The sequence below is a fragment of the Ambystoma mexicanum genome, chromosome 1q (genome assembly GCF_040938575.1).
Source record: "Ambystoma mexicanum isolate Mex_15411 chromosome 1q, UKY_AmexF1_1, whole genome shotgun sequence".
In the NCBI taxonomy this organism is placed as follows: Eukaryota; Metazoa; Chordata; class Amphibia; order Caudata; family Ambystomatidae; genus Ambystoma; species Ambystoma mexicanum.
Window position 1 is genome coordinate 31,252,358 of NC_090922.1, and position 27,196 is coordinate 31,279,553.

General features: G+C 46.5%; 1 protein-coding gene across 1 annotated transcript in view; it reads right to left on the minus strand.

The window, feature by feature from the left end:
• Positions 1 to 27,196, minus strand: part of DPY19L3 (dpy-19 like C-mannosyltransferase 3) — a 2,003,695-nt gene that overhangs the window by 700,675 nt on the left and 1,275,824 nt on the right. Inside the window, exon 12 of the mRNA XM_069635451.1 lies at positions 8,378 to 8,536. Within this exon, the coding sequence (XP_069491552.1) occupies positions 8,378 to 8,536 (159 nt within the window). The remainder of the gene's footprint in view (positions 1 to 8,377; positions 8,537 to 27,196) is intronic.

Below are 27,196 nucleotides of genomic sequence, written 5' to 3' on the forward strand. Positions count from 1 at the left end.
GTCGGATCATGAGATGGTGGTGGCAGAGTAAAGGGTGGTGAAACCTCTGCAGCGGACAACATGGTGGAGGTACTACGATATGCTGATGAGGGATCGGTGTTCCGAGACGTTCTGGAGAAGGAGATGGGGGGTGCGCATTGGCCATGGTATGGGAGGCAGCAAAGGCTACGGTCCAGGCATTACATCGCAGAAGGGGAGCAAAAGAAAAGGGAGCGGGGGCTGATCAAGGGTAGACTTCGAGAGGAATTGAAATCTTTGAGATCCCAATTAGTTCAGAAGATTGCAGATAGGGAGAGGCTTCTGGGGGAGATGAGGGACAAGAGGCAAGAGCTCCATTCAGTGTCAATTGGCGAGGTGATTGAGGATGAGATTTACATGGCAGAAATATTAGGACAAGGGTGATGCTGTGGGTACGTTTCTGGCGAACAGGGTGAGGGGGTAGAGGACGGAGAGGAGAGTACACTGGGTGTGTGGTGCTGACGGGGGTCTGGTGGACAGAGGGGATCAAATCCCGGCTCAATTTGTAACATATTACCAGAAACTGTACAACAGGCTGGTAGAGGCAATGGGAGAGGTCATGCATGACTACCTCAAAAGTCTGCAGCTTCCCAAACTCACAGCGGCGGAAGATGAGGCCCTAGAGGAGGAGGTAAGGGGAAGAGGTAATGCGGGTGATCCAAAAGTTAAAGGTGGGCAAGCCTGCTGGGAAAGGTGGGTTCATCACAGAATTCTACAAGTAGTTCCAATCCCTCCTGGTGGCTCCCCTGGCCAAGCTTTTGAACTATATTGTTGGGGAAGGCACAATACTGCTGATGTTTCTGTGGGCCTTGATAGCGGTAATCCCGAAATCAGGGAAGGATCATACCTTGGATGTGCCTCGTACAAGCCCATTTTCCTGCTAAATGTAGATGCAAAATTCTTTGCCCGAGTACTTGCCACCCGCCTAGAGTCCTGCCTCCCCCGGTTGATACAAGTAGACCAGACGGGCTTTATTATACACAGGCAGGGTGCTGAGGACGTACCTAAGATGCTTCACATTCTCAACACGCCAGTGGTGGCGAGGGGGTCCTAATACTTGCCCTAGATGCCGAAAAAGGTTTTCGATCGGGTGAGCTGGGCCTTCATGGGGGAGGTCCTCTAGGTCATATGGATGGGGTGGATCGCAGCTCTGTATTCAAAACCAACAGCCAGGGTGGTGGTGAATGTGAGTGCTACCAGGACTTGCTGCAACAGTGGGGTAGAGAGAGGGGTGTCCAAACTCTCCATTGCTCTATGAATTGGTCATGGAGCTGTGGGCCATAGGAGTGAGGAAAGAGAAGGAGTGGGGGGGGTTCCAATAGGGGGGCTAGTATGCAAACTCAGTCTCTTTGTGGACGACGCCCTGCTCTACATCACAAATCCACACAGCCAGTCCCATGCTTACTGGAGAATCTAGCGCAATACGGGGAATTATCCAGCTTTAAAGTTAACCTGGAAAAGTTGGTGGACTTCACTGCAGGGGACTGTCGGCTGCAGAGAGGGAATATATTAAGGGGTTACCATTTCAGACGCAAGGGGACCCTTTCCGATATCTGGGGATACATGTTACGCGTCATTAGGGGGATCTCTTTGCTAAGAACTACGTGCTGCTATGGTCTGCCATGCAGAAGGATATAGATAAGTGGGCGCTTGAATTGTATTAAAATGGTGCTGCTGCCCAAATTTCTGTTCTTATTCCAAATGCTCCTGGTGGTGGTTCTGCAGTCTTTTCTTGATGACGTTAAGGAGTATCGTTCAAATTCCTATGGGCAGGGGCCTAGCGCAAAATCAGATTCAAGACAGTGATTATTTCAAAAGGATGAGGGGGGGTGGGGGGGGAATAGGGATTCCAGATCTCCCAACCTACTACAAGGCGGCCAAACTCTGCATTTTGGTGGACCATCTGGACCCGCTATCTGACAAGCAATGGGTGCCAATGGACAACACGTTCCTGGCCCCAGTCTCTCTGGGGGAGTGGCTGTGGGTTCCCAGGTCCCGAATCCTGAGGAGGGTGGTACAGCATCCGGCTCTGGAGATCCTGTGGTCTTTCTAGAAGGAGGGGGGGGGGTACTAGGTGTCCGTCCACATGGGCATCGGCTCAGAGCTGTATCTCTGCCTTTGCAGGACAGGTTCGAGAAGCTGCTGGCGTTCCAGATTTGGTATGAGGTAGGGGTGAGTAGGGCCAGTGAGATGCGGAAGGTTGGGGCTTTCATTTCCTTAGGTAGGCTGGAAGATTGCTTGGGTGTCGGTAAATTATCTGTGTTCTGCTACCTTCAACTGAAGGGAGTGCTGACGGACAGCCAATGGGGTGAGAGCTTTCGGAGGGGATCGACGGACTTCAAGTAGCTCATACTCACGAAGGCAGGTTCTCGGGGGCTTATTGTTTCGAAATATGGGGCGATACTGTTGGCAGAACCCAGGGACCCATTCCCAGCTAGGATGGGGACAGAACTTGGGGAAAAATATTGAGGACGCCTTATGGGCGCAGATGTGTAGGAAGGTTTTACGCTCTATGTTTTCCTGCAATATAGACATCAGGTCCTGAAATTGCTGCACATTTCGGCACTACCCACCGGCTGTGTTGGCCAAGATGTGCAAGGGTTATGACCCGCGCTGCTGGAAATGCCATCGGGTGAAGGGGTCCTACAGTCACATGTGGTGGGGCTGCCCTAGTGTGCAAAATTTGTGGAAAAAAATTTCTATCGTGGATCAAGATGTTGATGGGGTTCACAGGGAGCTCTTGCCGTGGTTTCTCCTCTTTGGGCTGAGGTTAGAGGAGGAGGAGGAAGAGGTGGAGGACGGGCAGACTACCTTACCTTTCCTACCTTATGGATGAGTCAATGTCCAATATTGAGGGTCTATGGCTGCCTTGTTGGGAGAAGTATGGCCGGTGAACAGCATTGGGGGATGGAGTCTAATTCACTGTTGGGCCTTAGTTTTAACATGATGGAGTCCCCATGTTGCAAACCAAAGTCCCAGATACTGCCTTGTAGAGGTGTCTCATTGTAAAAATGTTGTAGAGCCAGCACGAAATCTGGAGGCGGGCCGACCCGGAGGGGGTAGATACCCTTCCCTGCATACTTACTACAGTCGATCAGAGACTGCTGCAGGGAGGGGGAGGGGATAGTTGTTAGAGGGGTGTAGGGTGTATGCCAGGTTGGCTATTGACGAGGGGGATGTGAAATGGTTTGTAACACCTCATTTGAAATACTAATAAAGATCAATTTAGAACAAAATGTAACATTGATGCCACGCAATGGGCTACCTTCAAATGATTAACAAATTACTTACCTCTTGGTAATGTCTTTCCGATGGATTAGTTGTTCCTCTCACAGATTTCTCATCTTAAATATATATCTTCCAGCGGTTGCTGTTTTCCTAAATATTTTCACCTACCACAGGGCATTATGCAATACTGCATGACTTCAATGTGCGACAATAATGCCTTATGTCACGTTAGGGTCCGTATATTTGGAGACATTAGCACTCCATGACCTCTGTTCTGCCTTTTTGTCTAGCACTCAGCAGCTCAGGGACCACAGAACAAGCAAGAGGCAAATGAGCTATCCAACTTGAAGGATGAGATGGGAGAGCGGTGAAGAATACTAATCATTCAGAAAGAACATTAATGAGAGTGGTTCTTCTAATGGATTACCTACTCCCAAACGATTCCTCAACTCAAACTCCTTTAGAAGAACAGAACCCTGGAGGAGGAAGGATGGCAAGAACCACCACATAGACCAGAAAACTCTAGCGCACTGCCTGCTGTGAGAAACCTTAAGGTATCTCCCTGACAGGTACCCAGGGATCTGTCATCCAGGTGGCCAGGACACGGCCATCACTATTGGATCCAGTTCCTGGGGATGGACCAGTGCAGAAGGATCACCTGGATGAGGGGTTCTTGGGGAGTGGAGGTGGGACACCAACGGGTGAGAGGCGGTATCCCCCTTCTTATAACACCTTTTCCCCATTCTACCACATAGAATACTCAGACACTCTTACCCCCGCTCCTTTCTGACACGAACACTTTCTTACACCACGAAAGACAACAGACTAACACTAGAGTTGTTTACCTGACATGTCCCAACATAAGGGTCAGGCAAGGTCAGGCAATTGACCAGAACTATACATACCTTAGGGCCCTTTCCCTTCCCCAAAGGGACAAAAGGTGGAGCACGAGCGCACACTACAAGCAAGGCAAACCGCACAATGAGATAGCTATCCCAGGGCGGCAGTCCAAGAGTAGGAGAAAAGTGGCGAGAACCAAAAGGGTGACAAGGAGAGAAGCTACCTTGCCCTTTTCGACCCAGACCCACGAAGCCTCCAGGAAGGGAATCAAAAGACTGCAAACAATAGTGAGCGTGTGTTGCAGCAGATGTCAATGGTACAGAGAGCCCTCCTATACTGATAATCAGGACTGGGAGAGACACTTGCTACCGTGGCACCGTCCTGGACTACAGAGACAAGAAAAGCCAAGCGGTTCATTACAGCCGGTGAGTCGATGGGAGGACTGAAAAGAAACCAAACTGTGTTGAATGAAAGTTGTGAATGGCAAATTAACGGTAAAACCAGCTGCATCGGGGGCCGGCACCATGTAGGTGCTCACTCGATAGACTCTGGGTGATTCCCCTATTGTTGAAACTACCAATACCAGAAGGCCCGAGGAGAACCACAAGGAAAAGGTCAAAGTGGTCATACTGTGTCTAGCAAAACCCCTTGTACAGTGGAAAGTCTTTGACCGGCACGTAATTGGGAAGCTAAGGGAGACGAATACTGCATAGTGAGAAAGGAGAAGGAACTGTGTGTTGGGAAAGAGTGTGCCAGATGGATGGATGGATGCCGACAGAACGGGGCGAAGCATGATGCCCCAATGAACATTGTGTTGACAAGAGCGAACCTGACGGAGGGATATCCACAGTGGATTGTTTAAAAAGACAATAAGATTTGTGAATGCAAAAGGAGAAATCTTGTGAATATAAGCCATAGTGAACCCGACAGAAGGAGGCTGCTATTCGAGAAGGATCTGAGACCGGAAGAGGGGGATCCAGGGGTTAAAAGCCATCACCTACCGTACATACAGAAAGAAACCTTTTGTTTTATTTTGAACCCAACAGATCCTCTGAGGCAAGAGACTTTTTGTAGAAAAGAGACTTAACCACCGAAGATCTTGATACCTGACAACGGAACTATAGTCTTGTCCTGGGAAATCTTGAGTGTGTGCTATGCTCCGAAGTCCCGCCTTGTCCCATGCTCAAAACGTGGGGAAGGGAGACCCCTGGCTATGACATCCGACTTATCATTTGTGAACACTTCTTACCTTCTTGTTAACACTATCCCACTTTTACATCTTTTTGTATCTAGTTGTAAGGATTGGCAATATTTTTTTTTACTCTATGCCCTTTCATTTGACAAGACGCCACTAGGACTGCCGTATTATTATTTGATGGCTGAGGCTTGCTCCCATTTTAGATTTAGGTTTAAATTAGGCGTTTCCCCAACCTATATATACAGTTTAATAAACACCCTTGAACTGTGATCACTTGTGTATGTCTTTACTGTTGCCACCACAAGTTCCATACACTGCCCACAATGAGCATCCCGACTAGACAAGGTATCCAGGCAGATTAATAATATACGTTTGAAACTTTGCAATATTACTTTAATTTATCAACAATGAAGTACATGAACTATATCAATAAAAACTTAAAACAATTAAAAGATGTAATCCAAAGGGTAGCTACATAACTGAAATGTGGACATTTACAGCTACAACTATTTACGAGGAATTAGAAATAAAACTGGTCTACAGCTATACTCCAAAACACAGAAGACAAGACTTTAAAATATGTATAAATGATTACGTTTTTGTGTTTGTTTTTCTGTCAAAAGTAACTGTTATTTTTACAAATACATTTGCTTACTGAACAAAAATATATATTTTTCGATTATCGCAAGAGTATTTCTATAGTATTTCTTAAAGATTCTAGGCAGTAGTGCTTGTCTAACAAGTGGAAGGAAGCCCACATTGCTACCCCATAATTGTCTAAAACTGCGACACCTTTTTACAGGGCAGCAGTGGTCCCCAAAACTGAGCCCGGAGGAGTTCAGGCACATCCTTCTCAGCCAGATTACAGCACTCTGAAATGCAGATAACTATTCACCTAGACATAGTATGGCCTGCCATGGATCTTCAGGTTATCCTTTCTGATGCCCCACGTCCAAGGCACATAGTATATAGTAGCTGAGATTCTGCTTGGTATCCGGCCAATTAAACTTCCACTACACCTAGTATGTAAGATGTGAAGGTTAGATGAATCCTGTAATGAAGGTGGAAATCTGACACAACTTTGTGAAGGAAGGGTGGATATACTCTCAGTAACAATCTCGTAGTAAAAAACAGGTCCGAAGGCATCCCCAAAACAGCCTTGAAGCTCAATCTCCTGCCTAGCGTAAGTGATAGAAACCAGGAAGATCACTTCAAGAATGAGCAATCAGAAAGAACAAGAATGAAGGGGCTCAAATGGAGACACCAGCAAAAAGGTCAATACAAAGTTCTAATTCAACCCCAGAAAAACAAACGGCATTGGGGAAACCGATTCCCTAATCCCCAGAGTGGGGATGGTGAAAAACTAGCCCTGTTCAAGGGACCTCTTGAAGACCAAAATAGAGGCTAGGTACAGTCCCTGCCAGGCCACAGAGAGCAAAAATACATACCATCAGTCATAGTGCCCAACTTCTTCCTTTCCCTATCTGGAAATAAGGTTGGATATGTGGCTGACCTATAGCCCACAATAGGGATCTGAACCACCAGACTCTCAGCGTGTCAATGACTTTAGCAATTCTTCACTGAAAGAAACCATGATGCTTACCATACGCAGAAGCCTGTATGAAGTCCAATTCAGGGGTGTTGTCCAGTCCACTGGTGTCCCTAAAGTCAGAAGTTAAATCATGCAGACAGCCTGCTGATCATAGAACCACTCTGGGAAATCCTGCAGCTCTCCCAGATCTAAGGTGTCCAACCCATCAGGGATGGAATTACCATCACCATCAAAAATCCGGCCTAGTTTAGCAAAGAATTGGGCGCTCCAACCATAAGCAGATTCCAGCAACGTGTGAGGCTGGTCAGAACCGAAGCTGAGATAGTCATTGCCAGGGCTAAGATCCCTGAAGGTGGAGCCATTCAGCATTGTGGGGGGGGAATAGTCTCAGGTTTTGGTGCCGGAACATAGCTAGCAGGTGTGGAGTTGTGGTACAAAGAGGTACCTCTGTGAGCTTGTTCAAGAGCGGTGGGCCTTGCTTTGAAACTAGTGCTGGGGCTGAAGTAGCCGGTGCCTTGGCGAAGATCTGGGGAAGAACATTAGTTATCTGGATTCCTCCCACTGCTCGAGCTTAGAGGAGCAGCGAATAACGCTAGGTTGATGATTCTCTAGAGGATTCTGCCTAATCCCTGGATCAGGGCTGACAGCTCTTTTTGGAGGCTGATGAGTAAGCATGATGTCTAGCTCATTTGCTGGGGGATCAAGACCTCTTGTTAGACTGCTCCTTCTCCTTTGGGTCATCTTCATGTGAGCTGGAATCATCTCAATGTTTAAACCCCCCTCTATCAGGATCCCACCATTGACTCTTCAGAAGACCATGACTTCTCGAAAGAGGGACCAAAACCAGGAGATTTGCAGGGAATGCACTACACGTCGTTATGGAGGGAGGCATACAGTTTAGCAGCGTGCCTCTGGAGGGCCTTAACATGCATGGATTGCCATGAACCACAGTCTTCTGCACTGTGTTCCACCCTATGTAGAAAAGACAGACCATGAGGGAGTCGGTGACGAACATCGGCTTCAAGCAGTTTGCCTATGTGGCTTAAGGCCCACACTTTGGATTCAGCAAGATGCACTTAGTTTGAAAAAAGCTAGCGGTGATCCTCTTTTTCTGAACACATAGTATGCTGCTCAGGAGCTGATGCCATAAGGTGCCAATGTTGCCATATATACTGCCCCTGGTGTCATGTAGGCCCATTGGAGTCAAGGGGAGCCAATTTGTAGCCACATCCCTGTTGTCTGAAAAAGTTTCCAAAGACAGCTGGTACTGGAAAATACATATGTAAGGTGATGAATCTGTCATAGGAAGGAATCCATTAGACACTATGATCAAAGAAAGTGTCCTTTATCAAGTAAGACAACTCTTCATGTCGGAGCATTGCCACCTGAACATTTGAGAAAGAAAGATCAACTTTTGGGCAGAGAAAACAATAGCCTAATGCCTGTGTATCTTGGAACCTTTCTTTTTTAAACAATCCCTTTCCTAATCTGGAGTGACGCACCTAGAAAGCTAGCATGTCTCAAGTATTAAAATACAGTACCTGAGGCTCTGAAATGCAGCAACCACAGCAGCTACCACCAAAACGAGGAGAACACATATGTAAGGACAAAGAAGTAATGTATTTGAGAGTCTTTGAAAGGTGTTGAAGGGCAGCAGACCGAATGCTTCTTCACACAGGTACAGGTTAGCATCAAAATCTCTGAAAAAAAGGATGAATAAAATACTGTGAAACATTTTCATATTTCTTGTAAATGACATACAAATAGTCTGACATGCAACATTGTAAAATAAAACAGGAGTTAGCTGTTGCATAAAGCAAAATAAAAACATGTACATTCCGAAAAACATCTTCAACCTGCGGATAAAGAAAAGTGGGGTTCCAATTCAATACTGGCATCAACAGTTTAACAGATTTTGTGACCTCAGTAAATTACTTCCTCTCACCATGCCTTAATATTGAGAGCTCCCACAAATGAGTAAAATGCTGCCATGAAGCACTACGTTACATAAAATGATACTGTAAAATACTGTAACATACTGTAAAACAAACAGGACCAGGAAGCCATCTCAACTTTTAAAGTATACCATTATCACAAAACACTCATTACATGCAAGCATGGGTTAGTTGAGTTTGAGTGCAAGATAATGAAGTAAAACACTAAGGAACAAACAAAAATGACGCATCAGTAATATAAGGCAGTATGTTGAGAAACTCAACAATTATATTGATTGGTGGTAGATCTCTTTCTTCGGCTGGGGCCTACCTCTGGAACAGCCTCCATGCCTCTCTGAAACTTGAGGATAACCATCTCCGGTTCCGGAGGCACCTCAAGACCTTCCTCTTTGCTTCTGCCTTCTCTCTTCCTCTCCCCTGCTGATTTCCTGCCTGATACTGCACTGGTCACGTGGCTACACTCTGATTTCGGATCCAGGTCCCTGCCTGCCCAGTTGCACACCTGCACAGCCTCCCGGCAACCCTTGCACTTGGGTCTGTATCTGTAACCCTACAGTCCCCCTACCTGCACTTTTGGACACCACCTGTCTGCACTTACCCTTGCATCTGCCACCTGCTGGCCACGCTTCTTGTGATTGTTTTGATCCCATGTACAGCACTGCCCCCTCCCCTTTCCACTGGCACTTTTCTCCTCCCCCCTCCCCTGCACTTGCGTGATCTCAATGTCACTTGGCCTAGTAAGATAGTTGTCTCTGGCCTCCTTCTGTTCCCCCTTCCTTGCCTCGTCGTGCCACTTGTGTATAGACGGGTTACAAATGCCATATCATATCAGATATTAAAGGACACATTCTGTACCTTTCTTGCTTGTGGTACATTCTTCCTCCCTCAGATACCTAATCTTTCCAAATAACTTCAGGTGCAGACAGTACTCAAAAATCTATAAACAGCCAAAAGGGAGTTTAAGCCACTCAAGCCCAAATATGTGGTATATGATTTCACCAGCTCAACAAAGACCAAAGGAACAGTAGACCTGCTGTGATAATACGCATACACAACCATGTGGTCGATCAAGCAGATGTTTCTCCCATGTACTCTGGTACTCCTAAAGAACACACGTCTTTTCAGCTATGTGTGAGAGTTCTGCATCAAACCCTCATATATTAAACAAAGGTCATGATGGTTAACTGAAAAGGGAAAGTGGGTGGATATAAAGGTTTGCCAGAGAAACTACCCAAGATGTAATCCTAAAGGGGAAGTCCTCAGAGGAACGTTACTGGCTTAATGAATAGGGCATGTATTTTTTAGCATATATCATTCGATCAGGACTTATTTTCCAAAGCATCTTACCTTCGATTTTCAGCCATTTACACATGCGAAACTTGTGGGTCAGAAAATGTCATTTTGTGATAAACTTATCTGCTGAGCTATCGCCCAAAATTCAAGAGCCCTGCAGCAGTAAATCAGATCACCCGCCCCACAAGCTCACATCGTTAGACACTTACAGCCCGTGTCACAACACCAGTGCACATCTTATGTGAACATCCTTTGTGCACAATCTATTGACGTGCCTCCATGGAAATGTCAAGATAACTCTTTCGTCGATAAGTATCAACAAACCCTTTCTGATCAAACAAAATTGGTGTTTCTGCTGCCGTAGTGACCATATATTTCATTACGAGCTTCCAGGACTTTTTTGCTCTGTTCAGATACCAAACTACGTCGAATTAAACTGAAAAAGGTATTTACACTAGCTCAAATGAATTTACTCTGTAAGCGCTTTCAATTTAAATAATTATTACATAATTGACAAATGTCTTTACTAAACCATATTTAAATTGAAAAAAGAACTGATGTGTAAATATACAATGTGCCAATGAGAACTTTCAAACTTTGGGCCTATTACTGTTGTCTTTGCACTATGTCTTATTTCAATAACGAGTCAGTTTATTCTCCTCATTCTCTATTACAGGGGATTTTAAAATAAAAACTCAATTCAATTCATTACGTTATCCAAATTACAATTTTATTCTAATTTTTCTCCCACAGTTCATTTTCTTCTTCTTCAATCCTCAATAATTAAGGCATCCATTCAGCCGTACCTTTATGAGCCGGAGTATGCCGAAAAAGGAAATGGTTGAAAGAAAAAGTAGCAGCAAAGATGGTGAATTGAGTGAAAGTCATGATGATCGCTCAAGGATCTTGATCCTCGTCACGTGGAAGACATTTCCACTTGGTATACCTGCAATCGATGTGAGGTAATGCCAACTTTGGTGGAGAACTATTGTTGCAGAGAAAACGCTGGCTGCTTGACCTACATAGCCGAAGAAGAGCCTCCACCACTATGAGTTACTGTTAGGACTGATTTTCTATACTGTGGCCTGGGGGACAGATGTATAGAAGGCCAACCTGTACTGTGACAGGGACAACTGTGTGAGCTGTAGCCAAACCAGTTTAAGGTAGCAGGGACGAGAGGTCTAGGCTAAAGCTCAAGGGGTGGTGAGTTGTAAGGGGTCCACAATGAGTACACACATTCAAAGATTACACTTAGACAATCAGGTATAAAAATACGTCTTTACTTATGGCCAAAGCACACAGTAGAAAAGGACTACTAACAGGTAATACTATCACACAATACTACAATTAGATACATAAATACAGTCACTGATTTAGGGCAAAATACAAATCACACCCCTGACAAGAAAGGTACTGATTAGTATTTGCACCAATGGTCCACAAAGAATAATCCCTTACTTCAGAATTCCAAACCTAAATTGTCTGTGGCCTTATGCCCAAAAGTTCAGCAAACTTTCATACAGTTCTTTGAAGCTGGAAAATATGAAGGTAGGGCCTCTGGGTACAGTGAACAGTTCCAAATGTCAGGGGACAAGTTAATCTAACTAACAAATGTATTACCAACTTTCAGAGTGCTCGCGTGAACAAGCGATGAAAAAGAGAAAGTGTTATAAAAGTGAGCAAACTTTTAAGGGGAGTTTGGGGGGCAGGTAAGTATCGCTATAACTCACCCCCTGTACACCGATTCTTCAAGAGACTTGGCAGGTCGGTTGAAGCAGGTCCAAGGTCGCTTTTCCCTCCGTCCGCCTCAGCCTTCAATCCCCAGGGGTTGCAGGTCCGAGCAGCTTTCTAGTCGGTGTCTGATGCAGGTGCAAGGACTCTTACTGGAAGAATGCAGCAAAACTCGGCGCAGGGCCCCTCTGAGGACAGGAATGGACGCAGGTAAGCAGTTTCGGGCGACGACCACTGATGCAAGGCGACGCAAAGGGTTTGACTTGCTGCGGTCAGACTTTCTCTCGATGACAGGACCCTAGAATTCTGCAGCGGTAAGCCTTGTAGTGCAAGCTGAGGATCCCCCAAGTTCCAGGCCTCAACGCGGAACAGCAAAGTCTACAGCACGGTAGCCCAAACTCAGAGCTGGTCAGCCACAGGGCTGTCCTGAGGCACTACCAAAGGCTCTTCTTTGCATGACTCCGAGCTGATGTCAAGAATGGATGTTGCCTCCACTCCAAGGGTCGCAGCTCCTTCGCAGGACTGCTGGAGATCACCTTCAAGACAGGGCTCACCCAGGACAGTAGCAGAAGTTGGTCGCCAAGCCTTCTTCCAACGGTTCTGCGGTTTCCTTGCGGGTCTTGCAGCTGGAAAGGAGTCTTGACTCCTTCAGTTTCTTCTAGGATCTCCCTAGAGTGGGTGCAGGGGTCCTCTTCTTATCCCAAAAGCCAGGTAAGAGCAGCAGCCCCCACTAGCGAATAGTAGATTTGCCCCCCACACACACCCCAGCAGTGGTCCCATCAGGACCACTGGCGGCAAAACCCATTCATTCCATCCAGACACACTGGCACCAGTATGTGGATTGGGACCAGATAGTCCCAGCCCACTTCCTGGCAAGAGACTTCCAGTAGCTCGCCAAAAGCTTCTGCTTTCCCGTGCACTGGAAATCCATATAAGGAGTTTCCTGGCCTCACAGGCCAGGAAGAAGGCTAAGAGACAAGATGGCCAAAGGACAAGCGAAAAATCTTGTGGCATGGCCATGTTTGACAAGTAGCCACAGTTAGTAGCCAAACGTCGTAAGGCAAAACAAAGAAAAGTACAAAAAAAATGGTAAAATGTCACGGCTGCCACCAGCTTGTCCATTTAGCACACCTAGAGTAACCAGAAATTCTGTGAGTGTAAGTCTAGGGTAAAACAAAAAGTGTACCCGATTGTACTGCATTGTAAAATGCATGATACAATGATAAAAAAAAAGTTAACACAAGTGATATCAAGTTACTAAAAGTAGTAACAAAGTAATAAGACTAAGGCAAACAATGTTTCCCTTTGCTGACAGCCTGAACGACATGTCAGTTTCCACATAACAGATGAGCAAAAGACAGTGTAGTGAAGCTTAAGGCTTCACTGCACTGTAAAAAGAGCAGGTTAGATACAAAAAATAAAAGCAAAAAGTTTGGGGGTTCGTAAAAATGGAAGGAAAGTTGCAATAAAGAGACATCTTTTCTAACAGATACCCAGCTGCATGACTTCAGGGCAGCCTGCCTTACAAGATCTGTGTTGAGAGTGCAGTTGCACAAACCTATAGCAGATATTCCCCCTCATGCTCCTAGTAATGAGTAGTGTTATGGTTGTACGTTTTATTTGTGCCAACCTTGCACTATAAACTTTTATGTTAATCTACTAGTAAATTGTGATATCATGGGTTCACTCACGATATATATTTTGATATATTGGAAAATGTATTGTTCTTTGTTCATGCCAAACTATTCCATCTTCTATTTTTTGAGTAAACAATACTATTTTAGAGGCCTATACCAAATTATTATATTACCATTACCTCAAAAGTATTTGACTGTGACTACTTTACTCACAAAGCATGTTTTTGAATTCATACCAATGCCTTGTATTTTACAAGATAGGACAAACAAGATAAATGCAATTATTGGATTCCTTCAACAAAACTATTTCTCTATCTTTTATACAGATGGCACAGGCTTGTGGCCTATCAAGCGTTTGCATGGTGGATTCGTGGAAGACTGGGATTCCTCATGTGACGTGTCATACCTGCCTGTGTCGTTCGAGCCAATCGTGAACAATTTCTTAGTTCCTCCGGACAATACAAGGGATTTTTACAAACCGTACTACTAACAGAATTTTCTAATTTGTAGTTCGTATTGTGAAGGCATCATGAAGCAAGACACAGACAACAGACTTAAAGTTCAAACAAGAGATAGTTATTAATTTAAATGTCAGGATGGTTGAAAGCCTAACCTGCCCAATGCTAAGGTGGAATTTTGCTACCTGAATGAAACTAAGGAAATTCTGAGTCAAAGAGTTCAACTTAATAGTCCGTCTGTGTTCAAAACTTACTCTTGCCTTCCCAACTGGAACAAACAAATATGTAGGAATGTCAAAGTGAAAAGAAATAGTGTTTAACTCAAAGTTCTGAGGTTTTCCAGCTCACAGCTTTCTCTAAGATCCCCTTACCCAAGCACAAGAAAGTTCCATGAAAAAGTGTCTTGAGGTATACCTGTCAAATCTCAGGGATCCCTTCCCCAAGACTTCAATGTCTTACACAGGTTCCTTGGTATGTGCTCCTGTGCACCAAGTCACCTTTACTTGGTTTCTTTTATTGATTTCTGGGCCAAAGGAGAGCTCTTGTGATACTCTAGTTTCTCCTTAGCTGTCTCGTGGCTCTGCCACCATGTGTCACACACCCCTTTTCAAATGGTAGCCTTGTCACACTGTATTCACTTATTACGGTTCACTGTTTGGGTTTCCTTCAGTCTTTGATTTATTCAGCTTCAAAGTTTGGGTTCATTCATTCGTGCAACAATCATTCAGTATTATTCAATTGCAGTTCAGAGTTTTATGCAGTCTAATGTTGCTTATTTGTATTCAGATTCAAGATTTAAGTTAATTTGTTGTGAAGAATATTGATAACGTTTCTTCTAAGGGCATTCAAACACTTCAACAACATGTTAATTGATTCAAAAGGAAGGATTTGTAACATTCAGAGACTTTCGAAAACGCGCTTGTTCCTTTACCAAGGCACACAACCACTCTGCTGAATTGTACCAGTCTCTGCTGTTGTTTAACAATAGCATTTCACTTTAGGAGTCTCACGGTTGCAGTAAAACTGGGTTTTTCCATCTGGGAAACTCACTGGTTCACTTTGAAGTCCTTTTCCACATTGCGTTGGCCATAAACTTGGCGGCTTCCTTCCAGAGGGTATTCCTCTGCCCCATAGACACTCTCGCGCTCTTGCAGCGCCACGGGAGAACAACAAATCCCTTTGATGGAATGAAGGACAAACTGTCCTCTGGTTTCCTTCCTTCACCTCGCCCCACCGAGCTTTTTCTCCCACTTCACACTCACCAGGACCCTCAGCTGCTTCAGTCCTCGTGTGCTTCTCCGGCTGCAAAACAGCTCACCACGGCTCCCATCAGTGTCTTGCCTCCTCCTCCTCACCTTCCTATCCACGTCACTTTATACACCTGGCTTGTGTAAAAGGGTTGCAGGTGTGAGTACTTTCTCTGAATTGCCTGACCATAGTTAGGCTTATTAATAAGACATGCCTGGTCTTTGCAACAGCACTCCTCTGAGACCCTCTTCCTCCTCTCAGTATCAAAGTGGTGCAGCTGCATGTTGGTGTGCATAACTCGTAGTCATCTCTTCCTCGTCCCAGTACTGTCAAATGTCACGTGCAGAAAAATGAGGGGAGCTGGCTTATAATAGCCCATAAAGGTTGGCGGAGGGTTGGGTTTGTCATCAATAGAAAAAGGGGGGTACAATGTCTCACCCAAGGGTTTTCCAATCCTCAAGGACCCTCCACCCAGGTGATCGTCCCTCGCTTTTCCACCCCAGGGTCAGGATCCAAGAGCGATCGCTTTTCCCTGGTCACCTGTACAGGGTATCCAAGGGAAGCAGGAGTCAGAATGCCATCAGGTTTCTCACAGTATATACCATCAACCTTTTTATTAAAAAAGTGCATTTAATTAAAATATTGTATTTTCAATAAAAAATATATGCATCTAATCATTTTGCTTTGTTTATTTTTTAATTATTTCAATTTACTGTGTTTGATTTCATGTATTTAGTTTTACTTGCACATTTCAAGTTCTCATATTTTCAACAGCATACAACAAGACACAAACCCTAAAGTCATAATGCTCAGTACATGCATTATAAAGGCGATTGAATTTGTTATTCGTACTATTTCTACACATGTTACTTCTCGTCTTCAGGGACTCTAGATTTAATTCCATTCTATTTAGGAATACACAACTCTTTTAATAAATGTTAACAATGATCACACTTTGACAGTCATAGGAAATAAAAGCAATTAAGTAATATAATGACAAGTGAATGAAAGTGATTGTCCAAGTCAACAACACCACCAAGTATAATTATAAAAATAGTATGCTATACTATCAAGATCAACACATATTATTGTTACTGACATCAATACATTTTCAGTATCATTCTCACTCAATCTTATCTATCCAAACACTTCTCCCTTATCAATGCACTGTTATGAATTTTTCTATGTCTTTTCATTTGTTTTTGGACCAGCAGGTTCAGCAAAGTGTAAGTGAACGTGGAATTCAACGTGTTCTTGCGTCTATTGACAATTGGCCACCTAAGAACTATTGTCTCCATACGCCCCGTTGAAGACCCTGTCCCTGCAAGCAACATATCTGTGTGTCCTTTGACAAGGTTAATTAACAAAGGGGGTCTGACAAGGTGCCATGCCTGTTGCTCTGGCTTCATCCACATCCTTCTCCCTCCCGTATCAAAGGCAGTTCTCATCTGAGACCACGCGCTCACCATGGGAGTGGGTGGATGGGAACGCACAAGGTGCCGAATACCATGTACAACCTCAAAGGGGGTCTGGCCTCTAGGGACCATTGGCCACATGGCCACCCCAGACCCAGTGTCTCCATTCTCCCCTTTGAAGACCCTGTCATTGCAATCAACATACCTCTGGGTCCTTTAACAAGGTTTCCGGGCCTATTGTGCTCACTTCATCCACATCCATCTGCCACCCGTATCAAAGGCAGTTCTCACCTGGAACCATGCACTCGCAATGGGGGTGGGTGGATGGGAACACACAGGGTGCGGGAAACCATGAACAACTCAAAGGAGTCTGGTCTCTAGGGATCATTGGCCACCCCAGACCCAGTGTCTCTATGCTCCCCTTTGAAGACCCCATCCATGCAATAAAGATATGTATGTGATCATTCACAAAGCCCTGGGCTCTTCCACTTGCTTCATCCTTATCAATGGCAGTTCTCATGTGGGACCATGCGCTCAAAATAGTTGTTTGTAGGTGCCCACATTCTTCTTTGAAATTTTACGTCATCAAACCTTCACCTCCATCAATCTTTACACATACCCAAATATGGCTATGTAACTATACTACATCATGCCTCTGAAACAAACAGCAAACAAAATTTAGTGGCAGACCCTTCATGCGTCAAATTCACATACACTTTTCAAAGTGTTTATAAACTCATTCAAATCCTTAGCAAGAACACATCTTTGCAGTATACTACAGATAGCATCATCGCATCACTTGTTTTCTTCGTTGCTTAACCGCCTCATAGATTTTCCCTATTATAGGTAATAGAACACTTGATTATTACAGTGTTCTCGTTTTCAGCATGGTACATTTATAGTGCATTTTACTCAATTTTCATCCACATATATTTTTCATAAATCTAATCATTTCACCATGATCATCCCTTCCATGTATTATTATACCTTGAATTCCTACATCACATGATAGGATCTTTTTTGAATATCTAATGTTTTGTCATGCCTCTTTTCTTTCAGTGGCAAAATGGATGATCAATTTACCTGTAATACGTTTCTTCGTGTGACAGCCCATGGACATAAAAGTTGGTGGCTATCCTGGCGGGTCAGACTAGGTTACAGGACAGCTACCAAACTCTAAAGCGCTTTGTCTTAATTCATTTTTATATTTTTAACTTTTTTTTACTAGATCTTCCTAAGCATGATATGATATGATTGTATTTGTATTTTAGTGTTTATATAGCGCCTTAATGCACGGCGCTTTACAGTTAACAAGAAACACACCAAACATGGACCAGTAGAAGCAAAACAGTATACATGAATCAAACCATAAAATCGGCATTTAGGACAATTTGCAAGTAAAGGAGAGGAGAGGAGGGGGTAGGGAAGGAAAGAGAAGGAGAGAGTAATGAGTGAAGTGAGCAACGAAAGAGAGGAGATCACAGGAGAGACAGGAAAAGGTAAAGATAAGGAGAACAGGGAGAGGATATTAGGAGGAGGGAAGGAATGGAGAGAGGGGGAAGGTATCAGGGAGGGGAGTGAAGAAGAGGTTCTTTCAATGAGGAGCAGAAGGAGGAATAGGTGGGGGAGGAGCGGAGAGAGAGAGGTAGGAGTTCCAGTGTAAGGGGGCAAGGAGCTGAAAGGAGCGGAAACGAGAATATGATATTTTATTTATATCGTGCTCGAACACAGGTGTTTCAGAGCGCGACCAGGCAACGGAGGGGAACAAGGGAGAAACAAAAACAACGATCTAACTAGGCCCAGTGACATTGAGAACGTGCAGGTACATGGGGAAGGGAAAAGGGGGAAAGTGCATGGAAGGGGGGGAGACATTGGAAAGTGCGGAGCATAGGAGAGAGCAGAATAAACAATAAGTCAAATAAATAAATAAAGGGGATAAACAGTGGTAGTGAAGCCGGTATGTGGCAAAGTGCTAGGTTAGTCAGATAGGGTGTATCAGATAAGTGCAGAAGAGGAGTGGGTGGGGGACTGTATGTGTACAGATACAGGGCCCAGAGGCATTGTAGGAGGGTGGCAGGGTGAGCAGGTACGTGGGCCCGAAGGACAGAGGGTGGCCAGGTGAACAGTGCCGAGAGAGAAAGCAGATCAGCAGGGGAGAAGAGAGGCAAAGAGGAAGGTCTTGAGGAGCTTCCAGAACCGAAGATGGTTCTCCTCAAGTTTCAAGGTGGTAGGGAGGCAGTTCCCAAGAGAGGCCCCAGCTGAAGACAGAGATCTGCCCCCAGCTTGTTTCTTTGAAAAACGACTGACCCCGAGGGAATTAGAGGTAGAGGAGCGAAGGGCTTGAAAAGGGAGGTATTAACGGAGGGATAGTTGAAGGTATTTTGGACCCAGGCCCCAGAAAGCCTTGTGGACAATGCAGAGAGTTTTAAATTGAATCCTTGCATCCATTGGGAGCCAATGAAGGGATTTCAGAGTTGGAGAGATACGATCCCAGGGCTTGATGCCAAGGACAAGTCTCGCAGTCCTGTTCTGGATTAGTTGTAAAGGGCGGAGAGTGGTGGCAGGTAGATTTAGAAAGAGGCTGTTATAGTAGACCAACCTAGAGAGAATTAGAGCTTGGGAGACAGTAAGCTTCTGAGTGAAGGAAAGGAAGGGAATAATACCTCTAAGGAGGTGCAGTAAGAAGTTTGACTTTTTAGAGACGTCAGAGATGTGTGCGGAGAAGGAAAGTGTGGAATCGAATATGACCCTGAGGTTCTTAGCCTCGCAGGTAGGGGCAGGAGGAGGGCCAAGGGAGGCCGGCCAGAGAGTGAGGGGAAGGATGGGGAAGGTGTACCAATGAGGAGGACCTCAGTCTTGTTGGCATTTAAACAAAGATCATTGGCGGCACACCAATTTTGAATGGTGATTAGACAGTCAGAGATGATGGAAGGAGAGGAGGTGGCTAAAGGAAGCCTGAAAATGAGTTGGGTGTCATCAGCTGGAAATTTGAGCAGAAAATGGAAATGCAGTAGGCGAGAGTTGCCAGATATTGGTTGAAAAGCCAGGGCGAGAGGTTAGACCCCCTGGGGAACACCACAGGTAGAGAGGGAGATAGAAGATGGGAAGGACCCAAGTTGTACCTGGGAGGGTCGATCAGAGAGTAAAGAGGTCAGCCAGGCCAGAGCCTGATCGGTGATACCCAGGTTGTCACGGAGACGACTGAGCAGGGTGGGATTGTTGACCGTGTCAAAAGCAGAGAAGAGATCAAGTAGGATGAGGACAGAGGGAATGTTAGAGTCAAGGTTGAAGAGCAGGTCTCCCCTCTCTCCCCCTTGCTCTATGCTATTTACCTGGAGCCACTTTCGGCCACAATACGAGCAAATGGGGAGATAGAGAGGATATCATTTCGGGGAAGGGTCCACAAGGTAGTCGCCTTCAAGGACTACATGCTTTTTTTTTGTACTTTTTTAATCCATTTTTGGAACAACAAACATTACAAACTAAGAAGCCCGTGTGAATAACAAAAAATAAAAAAAAAAAACCCCACCCACCAAATTTCCCTCCGTTACACACAGAGTCAAAGTGCACACCTTGCTATGAAGGGCCGTCCGGGGAGCACAATTAACAAGCATTGAGGACCTTGCTCACATGGTACGAGTACATCAATAACATCTCAGGAATTGACCGTACCAGGATTAACCGGGGTAGTGAGCCCAGAGAGGTCGGGGAGTGTTTCATCTGGAGAGTTCTGAACAGAAGAATCAGGCCCCGAGTCCAGTTCCCTAGAAATGTAGCTCCTGAAGGAAGTTCAGTAGTCCTTGGGTTTGCTGGTAGGGGGGAAAGAGTCAAATTGTATTGCGTCTCCCTTCACTCACACAATGACATAAGATTGAGCCAGTTTTGGACCGTGGGCGCTCCGGCAGCCCTCCACGAACGAGCCACTAAGGATCTGGCGACTACGGAGGCCATGGCGATTAGGCGTTTCTCGCTACGAGATTTTAATTCAACCAGGGCCAGTAACCAAACCTATGGGGTAGTCGGGATCGGGTCATCCACCATACCAGCCATCACCTCTGCTATACCCTTTCAGAAGGGCTGGATCCGGGAGCAGGACCAAGCCGCATGGTAAAAATTAGCTGGAGTTTGGAGGCATCTTTTACATAGGTGGGATCTGAGTGGGAATAGTTTATGTAGGGTATGGGGGGGGTAATATATCTGATGCAAGAATTTAAAGTATATCAGGCGGAATCTGTTATTGATAGATATCATTTTAATTTGGTTCCAAATTAGGCCCCACTGGTCGTCTGAGAGTGACCTCTCCATGCTGCTCTCCCACTTTTCCCTATATGGGGTCGGGGATATGGGTCCTAGTGTCCTGGTCAGACCATATAGAGAAGAGATCAATTTCTTGGTGGATGTCAGCGATGTTATAAACGTCAGTAACGGGGATGTGTGTGGTGCACTCGGGAAATACGGTCAACTAGTTTTCAAGACCTCTCAAAGTCGATAGTATAAGAGTAGTGTGATTGGGGACCCTGTGCCCCTGGTTTTGAGTTCTTCTCCTTATATGAACTTGCCCACCGGTGCAACATCACCTAGTGTGTGGATGTGAAGGTTAGTAAAGTGTTGTATGATATGAATATGGATTCATGTGAGGGGGATACCGTGAACGTTATATATAGCCATGAATGAGGAGTACCAACGGCCCAAGTCCACTTTCTTCGCCAGGCAGTCCCATGCCCTCAGTATGATCTCTAAGGGTTGTACCTCTACCCGCTCATGGCGCTCCCGGACGGCCCAGAGGAGACCCCTAAGGTCATCGGGTTTGGCAATGGCTATCTCGACGCGCGAGTGAGGAAGATCACCTGTGGGGGACCACCACCATACTGCATATTGGACCTGGGCCACTAGATAATACAGGAAAAAGTCAGGAACGTCCAAGCCCCCCGAGAACAGAGGAGATACATTGTGTGCAGTGAGATGCGAGGTTGCTTTCAGGCCCAGATCAGTTTGACATCATACTCTTTAAACAGTTCCAGAAGGTCACAGGGGGCCATATAGGGACCTTGTTGAAGATGTACAACAACTTCGGGAGAATGACCATCTTGGATAAAGAGATACAGGCCACCTGTGAGATAGGGAGGCGAACCCACGTGTCTACTCTGTGTTCCAGGTACTGCAAGGCTGCTACGTAGTTCTCCTCATATAATCGGGCTGGGGACGTAGACACCAGGACTCCCAAATATCGGATCCCTCGTGGGCAACAGGCAAAGGCGCCATCAATATCCTGTAGGGAGGCACCAGGGGTAAGCGGGAGTATTTCAGACTTGGACCAATTTATCTGTAGACTGGATAGGGTGCGAATTCGATGATTTCCTCTAACCAAGCGCCCAACTGCATACCACACTTCCAACAGACCTCTCAGAACTGGCCAGGCCAACTGCCTCTCCATACCTCGCTTTAAGCTGCAGAGTTTAGGGGGGGTTGACTAAGGTCAAAGTATGGCTGTCTGCCCAGGACCTTCCCTGCACCATCTAGCCTCTTCGCGTGCTCTCCACAGCACTGCAGTATTTTGCTTGTACATAACCTGTACATTATCTGCTTACCTACATATTTGCATATACTCTGTGATCTTTCCTGTCATCCTGCTATATTGCTATTCCCGCAGGCCACCGTCCCCCGCCTTAGACCGTAGATTCTGTATATGATTGTAACTGTTGCCTCTTCCTGTATACTTTATTCTACTCTGTATGTTTTGCTTATGTCAACTTGTTTTGTAACTTAAGATACGCGCCGGGATGCCTCAGTGCCTGGTGCGCTATATAAATAAATTGAATACAAATCACCAGATTTAGGTTGGTCTGGTGGGGATTTATGTATAATAATATATCGTCCGCATATAATGACACGATGGATGTGTGAGAGCGAACAGTTACCCCCTGTGAGCGTGAAATTCCCTCAGTGCACAGGCAATCGTCTCGATCGCCAAGGCAAATAGGATGGGTGAGAAGGGGCAGCCTTGCCAGGTGCCTCGGGTTGGATGTATAGGTGCTGATTGGATACTATTCGTGTAGACAAAGGAGCGAGGGGCTGTGTAGAGTAGCTTGATCCAGTGTAAAAAAGAGGTGCCCACCCCGGAACGCCAGAGAACTTTGAACAGAAAAGGCTATATTCGACAGAATCTAACGCCTTTTCAGGATCTAAGGCGACCACGGATATCGGAATCTCAGAATTTATATTATGCATTAAGGTGAATAGTCTCCTCAAGTTGTTCTGTATTGAGTGTACCTGAATGAAGCCTGCCTGGTCTGGGAGGACCAGAGTGGGCATATGAGGCAGGAGTCTGTCGGCGAAGAGCTTTGCCAGGATCTTATTATCGGTATTTACCAGTAAAAGGGGACAATATGATGGGCACTTCTTAGGGTCTTTATTTGGATTAAGCAGTACAGTTACCAAAGCCGTCCTGGTGGACTCGGGGAGGACCCCTGAGGTGAGCGCCGCTTCGTACATGTTACGTAAATGAGGAATAAGTAGAGTCGGGAAGGCTTTATATAGCTCAGCCGTTATACTGTTTGTTCCAGGGGCCTTACCATTTGGGAGTGAGCGTATCACCTTAAGGAACTCCTCGTCTGTAGGAGGGTCGTTCAGAAGGGCTCCGGTTACAGCCATCCAAGGGCAAATCCTCTCTAGATAACGGACAATGGAGGCGTGACCTTCTGTGCACTTGGACGTATATAACGTCTCATAATATTGTCTAATGAGCCATACCTATAGATGCCACAGCCAGGAAGGATTGGGAGTGTGTATTCCTTTCCCAGGTGGGTTTCCTGCATCTAGAGAACATTTGTGTGGTGGTTCCTCACATAGTTAGAGATCAGGCGTGTCTTTTTACCATTAGTCAAACCCCGGATAGTCCATGTGATAAGGGTAATGGTTGTGTTTGTGGGGATGGGTGCCCCTTGAGAGAGTGTCACGTTATGTCTAGAATGTTGGCATTACCTAATGATTGAAACGGGAATGATCCACCTCGCCTAAGGCCTTTTAGGTGCTTTGTGGAAGCTAAGTGTGCAATGGGCAGCCTACCCTCTGGACCAGGCCAGTTTAAGTGCTTAGAGACTATCAAGTGTGCAATGGGTCTCTGGGTCCCGGAAGAAGTTTCCCTCCCATCCCCCCAACTAGACTAGGAACATCTACTAGTGAAGAGCTGCAAATACCCACTCACACCCCCCCACCCACGCCAGAAATTCCAACTTGCCGCCCATTGTATTACACTCCCCACCCGCCAAACTCCAACCATTGAACTATTACACAACCAGGTGTCTCTGGGCATAGGGGGGTGCCGGCGGCCGCCGTAACTTCCTTGGCGAGAGGCTCAATCACCGCATTTTAACTTTAATAACAATACCAAACATAGTTAGTGCTCCAGACAGTGCCGAGCGTGTGCCCAGGCCAGGCACAGGGGAACCGTAACCAGACTGCGGCCATGAGAAGAGATCAGAGCCACCCTGGACGGATCAGGATGGGCGGTGGGGTGAGGACCCTGGGTCCGGGAGCTCCAAAGCGAATCGTTCTGCAGATTCCGGCGAGGTGAAGAACAGTTTCCCCCCTCGTAGACAACCCTGAGTTTGGCAGGGTACATCATCGAATAGTGAATATCTTTCTTCCTCAGGATGTTTTTCGCTGATTGGAAGGGTTACATCAGGTCTTGAACCTGCTGGCTGAAGTCAGGGAAAAGTCTTATTGTTGCCGAGCCCCACCGTAGTTGTCTTTTTTTCTCTTGCTGCTCGGAGCAGGATGTCCCGGTCCCGGTAATTGAATATACAAGCAATGATAGCTCTTTCTGGGGCCCCCGGGGGAGGCCTTGTCGCGAAAGAGCGATGGGCCCGCTCCACCATGAACAAACCCGAAACAGGGGGGTCATCTAGGACCTCTTTAAGCAGTTTTTCAGAGAAGAGTTGCATGTTATTAATGGGAGTAGACGCGGCAACGCCTGTTATCCTTACATTATTTCTTCTTGAACATCCCTCTAAATCATCATTCTTCGCAACTACTTTTTTGACCGTTTGTTGAAGGGACGCCATCTCCCATTGGAGCTCGGCGATTTTTCCTCTCCGTCCCCAATCCGATGCTCCGCCTCCGACATTCTTCTGCACAGTTTTTCAATTTGAACCGCAGATACGTCCACTTTACATGTTAGCGCATCAATTTTCTCCTAGGCAGCCCGTACTATTTTTTTTAAGGCTAACAAGGTTTGGTTAAACGCTGATATGTCAAGTTGGGAGGTACCAGGCTCATCGTTCTGCTGTGATGGGTCAGATCTGGCGTATTGATCCATATTCGCCTGCTTCTTTCTTTCGGTTACCCATTACTAGGATCTTATCTGGGTGCATTAGTGGGTAAGATGTGGAGCCCGTGGGGGCAGCATGCTGTGAGGGTGGGTATTGCAGGGTTCCCCAGGAGGCATCCAGAGGGGTCCGCATAGGTGGAGACTTCCGAGTAACACAGTCGAATAGACCAGTGGTAAGGGAGAGGGGCGTGGGATATAGTGTTAGGCTGGACCCCAGGGTGTAGAGTGAGCACTCAAGGATGAAGGGGGAGACAATGAAGGTTCAGCTGGTGTGAAGGCTGCCCCAGAGCAAGCAGTGCAGTGAATTTAAAGTATCCGTGAGGGGCAGCTGAGAAGCCAGTATTGTTGTCCTGTGGAGTGGCTCAAGGGCAGCCCGTATGCTGTACAGAGTCCCGCGACTGGCTTTGGGTTTGGAGCTGGGCATTCGCCCTCCCCCCCACGCTGTGCTGCAGGAGCAGCGACCGGACTAACATGGAGGAACAGAAGAACAAGGCCAGTCTCGCCGAGGAGCCCACACGGAAGAGTCCAGCAGGGTTTGACAGTACTGAGATTCTGGATGGTTAGCTATCCAGGGGACAGGGCCGGGTGATGGTGAGGCCGCCGTTATACAAGAGATGACACACCTGAGGCCCCGTGCCTCGATGTACGTGGGGTGTGACCAGGACAACGGGGAAGAAGTGACTGATGCCCAACGAGTTTTACAAGAAGAAGTCACTTCCAATAGTGGTGAAGGGCAGCAGCTGACAGAATCGCTCCCTCCCAGCCCCCGACTCACCTTATTAATATGCTGATGATGCCGCTGCTCTCGCCGGGGCCCGGGAGAAGACAGAAGAGTGAGCTACGTCGCTCAACACGGTGGCAGCCGGGAGCCAAGGACACGCCGTCGGGTGAGGGGACTCAGGAGATCGAGCTGCAGTCCCGCTTGGGGAGGGGGTACCACCTTGAACCCTAGAGTCGGTCGGTGTCGGGGCACCCCAGCTGGGAAACTCAGGCGAGTCTTGGAAGGAGCGGCAAGCTGGCCAAGCAGGGGAGCCCGGGAAGTTGTTCTCCAACGAGGTCATGCTCCAAGCGCTCAGGGTCCGGAATCTGCTCCACGGGGACTCAGGAACCACGGGGCGAGAGGTCAATCCACGCCTGCACCCTGCGGGTACCGATGAAGGGGCGCAGGGTGGTAGCGAGGGAGGCCGCTCCAGGAAACCGCACGAGGGGGCGCGGGCTGCAGTGAGAACCAGCCGTTGGTGGGGGAGGGGCAGCCCACCAGGCCCAAGCCACGCGTCGCAGGGCCCCACAGAAAGCAGGACGGGTTCCGGCAATCCCCTCGGTCCCAGAGGCACAGACCTGGATCCCCCCCGTGCAGCCAAGATTCAGGCACAGTGCGCTTGGGTTTTCACTGGATGATATGGAGCAGGACCGCAGGATATTACACCATATGTTAGAGCCTCTGCCGGAGCACCCTGAGGCTGCGGCCATCACTGAAGCCGCGCAACAGCGCCCCCCCCCTCCCACGGACGACATGCTTTTGATGCTGGGGGACCTAGAGAGCTCCCTGAGAGCAATGGAGAGGGAGATGAAATGTTTCGGGAGGGTAGCAGGGCTAAAAATCAACCCGAGAAAACAGAAATATTGAATCTTACATCTCCAAGAGAGATCGAGGAGGGCTTAAGAGCAGCCATCCATATAAATGGGTCAAGAAATATTTTACCCATTTGGGTATAAAACTGACTAAAACAATGGAGGCACTAGTCGTGGTCAACTAGACGCCCCTACTAGAAACAATTATAGGTAAACTGGTGGACTGGGGTCCCTTATCAATAACCTGGATGGGTAGGATTAACGTGTTGAAGATTGTGGTTCTCCCACAGTTGTATTATTTTATGATTCTCCCCATCCAATTTCCAACCTACTTCTTTCAAGCAGTTCAAAAACATACGGTCAGATTTATTTGGAATAATAAAAAACCAAGGATAGCTAGGAGGGTGATGTTACAGAGAAACAGAGGGGGGTACCGGATCTGACACCTTATTTTAGGGCAGCCCAGAGTAGGATACTGAGGTACTGGTTAAAAGATGATCGCAGGAAATTCTGGAGGGCAATGGATAAGGCATTAATAGGGGAAAACATCGAGGAGGTACTGTGGAAACCGGAGGGAGATTGGCCCAAAAAAATGTACTACAGTAAAATACTGTCTGTGGGAGGTAACTCCTTGGATGAAGCGATAAAACGGGCCCAAATGACCACATTCCCGTCACTATTTGCCCCAATCTTTGATAATCCAGGGTTTACCAAAGCTATAG